At 45.9% G+C, this 9,134-nt stretch overlaps 2 protein-coding genes across 2 annotated transcripts in view; both read left to right on the forward strand.

Moving 5' to 3' along the window:
* The window catches only part of LOC113201765 (protein Tob1), a gene marked incomplete at its 5' end in the record, with an annotated part of 30,572 nt that extends 30,369 nt beyond the window's left edge, over nucleotides 1-203 (forward strand). Inside the window, 1 exon segment of the mRNA XM_026415660.2 lies at nucleotides 1-203.
* Nucleotides 204-1,282: 1,079 nt separating this feature from the next.
* LOC113201786 (vitellogenin receptor) lies at nucleotides 1,283-9,125 on the forward strand. The gene is made up of 21 exons (XM_026415699.2): nucleotides 1,283-1,593; nucleotides 2,067-2,186; nucleotides 2,408-2,538; nucleotides 2,642-2,888; nucleotides 2,976-3,233; nucleotides 3,310-3,435; nucleotides 3,543-3,758; nucleotides 3,830-4,001; nucleotides 4,088-4,289; nucleotides 4,360-4,557; nucleotides 4,634-4,904; nucleotides 4,984-6,252; nucleotides 6,323-7,114; nucleotides 7,182-7,334; nucleotides 7,405-7,642; nucleotides 7,713-7,944; nucleotides 8,023-8,200; nucleotides 8,275-8,393; nucleotides 8,466-8,710; nucleotides 8,791-8,899; nucleotides 8,975-9,125. Exons 1-21 carry the CDS (start codon nucleotides 1,485-1,487, stop codon nucleotides 9,122-9,124), a joined length of 5,535 nt encoding a protein of 1,844 aa, XP_026271484.1. The 5' UTR covers nucleotides 1,283-1,484; the 3' UTR covers nucleotide 9,125.
* Nucleotides 9,126-9,134: the final 9 nt, after the last annotated feature.

Raw genomic sequence — 9,134 nt, forward strand, 5'->3', positions numbered from 1 at the left:
ATTTTTCTTACGCGTTTTTTGATCCTTTGAAACTTTGGTTTCTGTGTTTTCATTTTTTTTACCAAATCTGTATATTCGTGTTGAAACGTTTAGAGCGTTTTCAGTTCCATAACATATTTTATCTTTTATACCCTAAAATATTACAATTTCACGTCTGTTTCTTACTGTGTATCTGGAAATAAAATCATAAGTATTGTCACGGACCTCGCCAGTGGTTTTTCATTTATGCAAACCTCAGCCCCCCCCCCCCCCCCTCACTGTCACTGCAGCTCCGCAGCGGAGACGCCCTACGCGCAGGCAACCCATGCGTCGCCGGCGCGGCAGCATAGGCGTGACAGGGGTCTTGAGGGGCAACGTCGGCCACCGAGCCGAGCAAGGCTGTGGCGCGGGAGTGCCTACCGACAGGGCGCTCACCTAGAGCGCCTGTCATCGAGCGAGTAGGCAACCGTCGGGCAGCCGCGTCGGTTGGTGTGCCCACCTCCCAGGCGCTCCGACCCTCGGCGGGGCGGCGGGGCGCGGCCGGGTGGGCCAGCCGGCCAGCCGTCTCTTCCCATCCTCATTTCGAATTCGACCGCAAGAACAATGTAGAAACCGGTGCGTCAGCGTCGGCGTCAGCAGATCTGTAGGTCGTGGAACATTTTAGCTTTCACGGAAAATTGTGATCCTCCGGTAATGGACCGTCGCGACGCGGACGCTGCGACGGAGGCGGATCGCTCCCCCGTCCCGCCGCGAGAGGGGAGCGGCTAGCGGCTAGCACCGATCTCACTGGACACAGGTTCACGGCAATCGAAAGTCTTTCACTAATTCTGATTTTTCGCATATCGTTTCTGTTTCTGTGTTCATTATTATAATTTTTCACCCTTGCGCGAGACTGGCTGACGGGGCGGCCGGCGTCGGCGACTCGCCGCTGGAGAGCGGCTGCTTGGAGGGAGATAAACAAAGCAGCAGACGAAACAAACATGGAGCGCAAAGACGATGACCGCATAGACATCTCCATCTCCACTTCCTTCTTCCTTTTTCTCCCCTTCTTCCATCTCTCTTGCACTCATGGTGCGTCTGACGTTATCGCTCCGTGATATGCGCCACATTTGTTTTCAAAAGTTAATAAAAATGGGCCTAACAAAATATTATAATTTTTAAAATAAAATTTCTTGAGTAACCTTAGGTCAAAATAAATAATAATAGCTAATAATCATAGACCGGGGCGTCTTGATGACAGTGTTCTTTGACCGGCCTTGACCTAGGGGGCGCCAGGGTCGACCAAGCCGAAGTCGGTGTCCCGTGTGGCTCTGTGTCAATCAGTCGAACTCCTCCAGTCAGCTGGAGCGGTCGCCTCGCCTCCTCCGCCACCTCGTACAGGCCAGCTCCGCGTCCGTCCCGGGCCGTCAGTTCGCCGTGGAGTTCCGCCGTGCCCCAGTGTCCGACCCCTGTCCGAGTTGAACCGCCGCGTGGTTCTCGGGGCTGTCTTTGCGCCGTGTTCGACCATGCTGCGCCCCTGCTCCGCGCCCACCCGGGGCGGTGCCCTGTGGACCGCGCTGTGCGTGGCCGTGTTCGCCCAGACCTGCCAGAGCACCCTCGCCTTCAGCGCCTTCGGTGAGTCCAAGTCAACGTGGTCCAGTAGTGTGTGTCCCCTACATGTTTCATTCCCCTTTGAATGAGATGTTTGTACGCCCATTGACAAACGGCCATGCCGTGATGTCGCCTTCCCCCCACGTGTGCGTGCAGCCTCCCGATTCTGGACCGGTCGCTCCGTAGTAAACTGTCCTCCGCGGATGCCGCTGTCCGTGTTAGCACTCGTCCGTTGAATAGTTCTGGCGAAGGACCGTTCGCCGTAGCGCCATCGTAGCTTGTTTCAAATTAGTGTCACCATTAACACGAGCCGTGACCGCGGCGCTTACCGGTGTCCTGTGGGGAGGGGGGGGGGGCAATGCCCTCCCGGCTCAGCTGTAGCGAGCAGCAGCAGCGGTGGGCGTGCGGGGGAAGGGGGAAGCGAGGGGTTGTTTACACTCGGTGGAGGAAGCACGCGTGTTGGGCCGGCGAGGTTAACCGCGTGGATTTTGTTGCAGAGACTCTTTCACATTGCGATGACGGCTTTTTCGCGTGCCTGGACGGTGACTGCATTAGAAATTCAAAGCACTGTGACGGCGAGAGGGACTGTCGGGACGGCAACGATGAGTGGGACTGCGGTAAGTTTGGTTGGTTAGGTAGCCCGAGTAGCGCGAAGGCGTCATGAATAAGTCTTTGACATCAGTTTGACCTCCAACCTTAACATTCCACCTGCATTTTGATGAGATTTTGGATTACTTTAGTACGATGTACCCTCTCTATGCCACTGGGTACTTGAGTGATAATTTCATAGCTGGGTCTTTGATGTATCTTTGGCCAATTGTCTCATCTGAACTTGCAGAATTCATCAAATGTGAAGCGCCCATGTTTTTCCGCTGCCAATCCGGCAAGTGTATCAGTACCTCGTTTGTCTGCGATGAAGAAAATGATTGTGAGGACTGGTCAGATGAAAAAGATTGCCACAACTATCAGGTATTTTCCTGTCTGCATTTTGCCTCTTCTTAATCAGGGAAACCTTGGGTCATAGGTGGCCTCAAGTTCATGTCATTGGAATCAACTTAACTGTCTTTTCCAGGCTCCACCTGTCGGTGATGGCTGCTCATCTAAAGAGTTTGAATGTCTTGATAAACTCTGCATTCCCAAGGACATGGTCTGTGATGGAGAGCTTGACTGTCTTGATGGTAGTGATGAAACCCTTGGCTGCTCTACGAAGATATCATGCGATGATGGATTTATGTGCAAGAACAAGCACTGTATTCCTGCAGAGTTCAAATGTGACGGATCAAATGATTGTACAGATGGGAGCGATGAAGAAGATTGTCGTAAGTATTTGACTGTAGCAGTAATTACTTATCCATCAGGTAAGGTAGTAAGCATTAATTCCTAAACAAATTTTGTTTACCTTGCAGATATGATCACGCACAATGTACCAATTGAGGAATGTGTCCCTGAGAAACTACTCTTCGCCTGCAAAGACCATGTTGGATGTCTGGACATTAAGCTAGTCTGTGATAATGCTTCTCATTGTTTGGATGATTCTGATGAGCATGGCCTTTGTTCAGAATCCTGCGAATCATTGAATTGTACCCATCAATGCTACCGCACACCAAGTGGTCCTGTCTGCATTTGTCCCAAAGGAACCAGAATGGAAAATGGGGCGTGTGTGGGTGAGTAAACTTCATCAGGTATTCTATGGCATCTCTTCCCCTCCAGTTTCTCTTGAATTTGTGTTTATTGTTCCAGAATTTGATGAATGCACGTCTTACGGTGTCTGTGATCAGAAATGCCGCAAGCAGCCAGCTGGTTACCAATGCTATTGTGATCCTGGGTATACTCTTCAGAAAGATGGACATTCTTGCAAAGCCGATGGTAAAGTTCTTTTATTTTGTTCTGTAATTGCCCCATTTCAAATATTAGCCCTTCATTTATTGTACATTTTTAAATTTAATTTTTACTGAACTTTTTGTACTTTGCAGGAGGGGAAGCTCTTATGGTTTTTTCTGCTGGAAGTCAAATTAGAGGATACTACTTGACATCACAGACTCTCTTCAGAGTTGCCAGCCAGCTGGGCCAGGTTGCTGGAATAGGATATGATGGATTCCACATTTACTGGACAAATGTTATGCAGGGTGAGGAAGCAATCATGCGGTCAAATGAAGATGGCTCTGAGAAAGAGCAGTTGGTCAGCGCAGGTAATTCACTAGTATTCTAAACCACCTTTGTAAATGTCAGTTCAATCCTTAACTTCATTTAATTTTTTCAGGACTTGGCCTCCCGGAAGACTTGGCTGTGGATTGGATCACCCAAAATGTTTACTTCACTGACTCTCAGAAAAAACACATTGGAGTTTGCAGTTCAGATGGTTCATCATGTACAGTTGTGGTTAATGAGGACATTGACCAGCCACGCAGCTTAGCACTCCTGCCATCTCAAAGGTGAGTACAGGGTGTACTGCATCATTACTTTCTGTAGTACTTCAGTTTTCTTTGATTCCTTGAATTTACCTAATTTTTTCTCACAGGTTAATGTACTGGTCTGATTGGGGTGAAAAACCCATGATTGCATCTTCTGGAATGGATGGTTCCCGCCCTGCTGTTCTTGTTTCATCTGACATCCGATGGCCCAATGGTTTGGCCCTTGATTACCACAATGAGAGGCTGTACTGGGTAGATGCTAAGAGACAGAAGATTGAAACTGTGAAGCTTGATGGTTCTGATCGCAGGGTATGTATTCCTATTTTTATTATGTCTTGTAAATTTATGGCAGGCTTGTATCCAACATTCTTCATTTTAGGTCATTTTGGAAAAAGTTTTGAAGCATCCATTTGACATTGCTGTATTTGAGGGCTCTTTATACTGGAGTGATTGGGAAGGTAGACAAATTCAAGCTTGTGACAAATTCACTGGCAAGAACCACCGTGTCCTTATTCGAGAACGTAAGAACAAAGTTTATGGTGTGCACATCTTCCACTCTGCAATGCAGCACAGGAATGTAAGTTCCTCTTGTCTCTAGTGACATCAATTCTTTTTTTCTCAATATTCATGCACTAATTAAATTATTTTCGCAGATTTCAAACCCCTGCCTTGATGCCGGCTGCTCAGATCTTTGTGTACTCTCACCAAACACACTCGGTTACACCTGTGCTTGCCCTGAAGATAGAGAACTTGCTGCTGACAAGCACAACTGTCATGAAGTTGATAAGCGACAAGTGGTAATGATCGGAGCTGGCCATAATCTGTATCAGGTTGAAACAAGAGTGTTGGGCAAACTTGCTGTAACAACTATTCCCTTGAGAGCTGTTAACAAGATGGGAGCCCTGGCATACAATTCGTTAACTGGTAATTTATTTTCCTCATTGAGTATTAAATGTTGACTGAGCTGTACCTTTCAACACTCTAATTGAATCTTCAATTACAGGTTCACTCTTCATCTCTGATTACGTTCAAAAGAAGATTTATTCATATAATCCTAGGACAGCAAGGATTGATCTTTTGGTTGGAGGTGCCATTGGAGTAGTATCTGGAATGGACTTTGATCACCTTGCCAATAATTTGTATTGGTGTGATGTTGAGAAGAATACCGTAGAGGTCATTTCTCTTGGCACCAATGAAAGAGCTGTTATTCTTCGTGATCTTGGCAATGAAGTACCCTTGGACTTGGCTTTGGTACCATCATCAGGTGTCATGTATGTTGCTTTTTCGAGTGATCATGGAGTACACATTGATCGGTTCAACATGGATGGCAGTAGCCGCACTCATGTTATTGAAACTGGATTAGAAGGCCCTCATGTATCAATGTGGTATGACCAGGAACTTGACAGGGTTATGTGGACTGACAGTGGTCTTGGATTAATTGACAGCACATCTGTTGATGGACCTGACAGACATGCATTCAGAGCACTTTCCACAAGTGTCATAGATGTAACAACTATCACAAGTGATGTCTTTTGGGTTGATCGGCATTCTAGTCTTCTGCACTGGGCTGACAAGTATGATGGCTATGCACATGAGAAGAAATTGGATCTTGGCATTACTGATGGCTTAGACTCTGTTCATCTTGTTGGAGTTCGTGGAATCCTGTCAAGTGTTAATCATCCCTGTCAAGATAACAATGGAGGTTGCACACATTTGTGTCTTCTCTTGGGCAAGAACCATGTCTGTGCCTGTCCAGAGGGCATGATTCTGAAGCATGACAACCATACCTGTGTTGTTCCCCTACATTGTACTTCATCTCAATTCAAGTGCAAATCGGATGATCTTTGCATTCCTAAGTCTCAGAGGTGCAATGGCCACCGAGAGTGCCCAAGCGGAGAAGATGAAGAGGGCTGCAAACCCACTTGCCACTTTGGACAATTTGCTTGCAACAATGGACAGTGCATCGATGAGTCTCTGAAGTGTGACTCCAACTATGATTGTACAGACAAATCTGATGAAACCAACTGTCACATGGTTGCTTGTGATCCTGATACTCAGTTTACTTGTGAGTCTGGCCAATGCATCAGCTTGCAATGGAGGTGTAATTTTGCTGAAGATTGTCATGATGGTTCTGATGAGGCTAATTGTGCTGAATCTACCTGCGAGCCTGGTAAAATGTTCCGCTGCAAGTCTGGTGCTTGTATTCCGTCTACCTGGGAATGTGATCATGAAATAGATTGTGCTGATGGCTCAGATGAACATGACAAGTGTGGTGAGTTGAACTGTAAAGTTGTGAAATTTTATCTGTACTTGCGGGTCTTTAACTTTGGTCTTGCTTTCAGCTCCCCCTCCCTGTGAGACACCTCGCTTCCAATGTACTAATCAAGTCTGCATTGATGAGAGGCTCAAGTGTGATGGCCACGACAACTGTGGAGATGGCTCTGATGAAAGTGGATGTGTTTATGCTCCGACAGTTATGAAAAGCACACCTGACACTGAGAAGATTGACAAAGAATTAGTGTGTGCAGAAGGAGATTTTAAATGTCAAGTACAGCCTGTTTGTTTACCAGGTGCAGCCCGTTGCAATGGAACTGCTGAATGTGTGGATGGAGAAGATGAAATGGACTGCAAGGGCTGTGCTGGACACGAGTTCCAGTGCCACAATGGGCACTGCATCCCCACAGCTTGGCTTTGCGACAGGTACAATGATTGTGGCGACAATTCTGATGAAGAGCTCAAGGAGTGCAAGAATTCCCGTGCACCCAGCAGGGTTTTTGAGGCAACCAAGAAGTGTAGCACCTTCCAGTGCCCTACTGGCGAATGTCTTCCCTGGAGCATGGTGTGCAATGTTCATGAAGACTGCCCTGATGCATCAGATGAAGGAGGCCGCTGCCAGACTGCTTGCTCTGAAGGCCATCCTTGTCTTGGCACCTGTGTCCGCACACCTCATGGACCCCATTGCTCTTGCAACGCTGGCTATGAGCTCATGGGTGATGGTCGCACCTGCCAGGATATTAATGAATGTGAAGATGATCCTTGCTCCCAGCTTTGTGAAAACACTGATGGCAGCTTCGAATGCAGTTGTGCTCCAGAATTTGTGCTTCGTGCAGATAAAGTTTCATGCAAAGCTACAGGTGAGTAGCATTTCCTACTTGTTAGTGATTTTGATATTAGTTTTTACTTAATTCACATATGTTATAGGATCTGCATTGGAGTACCTATTCTCAACTGGGGAGCAAGTTCGTAAGGCATCTGCTAGTCTCACAGCATTCCACATTGTAGCTGAAAATTCAGGTCTGGAAATTTCTGGATTGGATGTAGATGCCAGAGCACAACACATCTATTGGACCACAGGTATGTATGGATTTAACTTTGCTGTCCACACCCAACAAAACCCTGGACTTACATTTTGATTCTTTTGCAGAGGCTAATGGAATTCTTCACAGAATGTCTCTTGGCACTGGAGTACTCTCCCATGTGAGAGGTCTTGGTGTCCCCACGAAGTTGGCTGTAGATTGGTTGTCCAAAAATGTGTATTACACCAACATGGCTGAAAGAGGATCAGTCAATGTATGCAATCTGGAGAAACAGAAGTGTGCAAGGTTACTCAGAGGAGAGGATGGCACATACACTGGAGCTATTGCTGTGGATTCTAAATCAAGGTGTGTAATCTCAATATTTAATTAGGTCCTCAATTCATGTGCAAACAATTAACTCGTATCCCTTTTTCAGTTTGTTATTCTGGAGCAGAGTTTACCCCGGGGATGGCGGTGCCCCAACTAGTCAGCTGATGTTCTCAGATTTATCTGGCCAGAATGAGAGTTCCATTGCCAATGGCAATCTAATTTCTGGTATTGCTCTTGATCTCATAAAGAGGCAAGTCTACTGGGCCGACCAGCACATTGGAACAATCTCAAGAATTGATTATTCTGGGGAAAATAAGATCATGATTCGGCAAGACGATGTAAGTGACCAAAAAGTCTTCCTGCTTATTCTCATCTATTTTATCTTTGAGTGATTATTTTAAAATTATTTCTTGCAGGTTTACCATCCCCTGGGATTGAATTTGTTTGAAGACACTCTATTCTGGATCAATGGTGGCACTGGAACCCTTACCAAATGTAGAATGTATGGAAAACTTCAAAATTGTGACAAATTTACGTTAAGTCACACCGATGTCAAGAACTTTGCTGTTATGCAGGCCACACGTCAAACTTTCGGTATGCTCCTACATCTCTATCCCACATATTTGCATTTATTTCCTCTAATCTATTCCAATTCTACCCTTCTGTAGGTGAGGACCAATGTCTTGCTGTCAATTGTACCCACCTGTGTGTACTCAGCTTGAAGGGACCCAAATGCATTTGTGAGGATGGTTCAATTGTGAAGCCTGGAAAGTCGTGTTCAGTGGCTGTAAGTACTTGTCTGAAAGCAAGACTGAAATCAGTTATTGATATGCTATTCTAAATTTATTCTCTTGTGCAGCGGGAAGCAGAGGATATTCCAGAAGATAAGAAGCCATCATTCCACATGGTTGTGGAAACTGCAGAAGCATACGGCAAGGCTCATGGCAGCACTGTTGTTGGTCCAATCATAGCAGTCATCATGGTTATTGGAGCTGTCTTCGGTTTCCTTGCATACAAGAGGCACTCTTCTGGAAATGGAATCAACTGGCCTAATCTGCCGCTTGGTATCAATATTGGCAAGCTTGGAGGAGGTGGTGGCACAAAGTTAGTTTCTCCACTTAAAAATATCTGCTTTAAAATTTGTATTGTCTGTTGCAGTGCTAAAATTCTTAATCTTGTTTCAGTGTCACTTTCGACAACCAAGGATTTGGAATGGCTTCATCAAGACCAGATCCTTTTGAACCAACAATGAAACCAGGAAATCATGAATATGAAAATCCCACCATGAGAGATGTAAGTCTTCCCTGCCCACAGAAAGCACAATTCCTACACATACTTGTTAAATTTTCATTTCTTTCTTTTTTGCAGAAAATGGATGGAAAACTTTCAATGTCATCCAACGTTCAAAGTTGGGCAGCACCAAAGAAGATTCCTGTTGATAAAATGCTGCTTGAGGATGAAGACTCTGATGCCGAGTATATGGATGGTGAAAACGACAATATTAGATTAATTCCATAGGCATCTTGTT

The sequence above is a fragment of the Frankliniella occidentalis genome, unplaced genomic scaffold, assembly GCF_000697945.3.
Source record: "Frankliniella occidentalis isolate FOCC.00 unplaced genomic scaffold, Focc_3.1 Scaffold348, whole genome shotgun sequence".
Taxonomy (NCBI): Eukaryota; Metazoa; Arthropoda; class Insecta; order Thysanoptera; family Thripidae; genus Frankliniella; species Frankliniella occidentalis.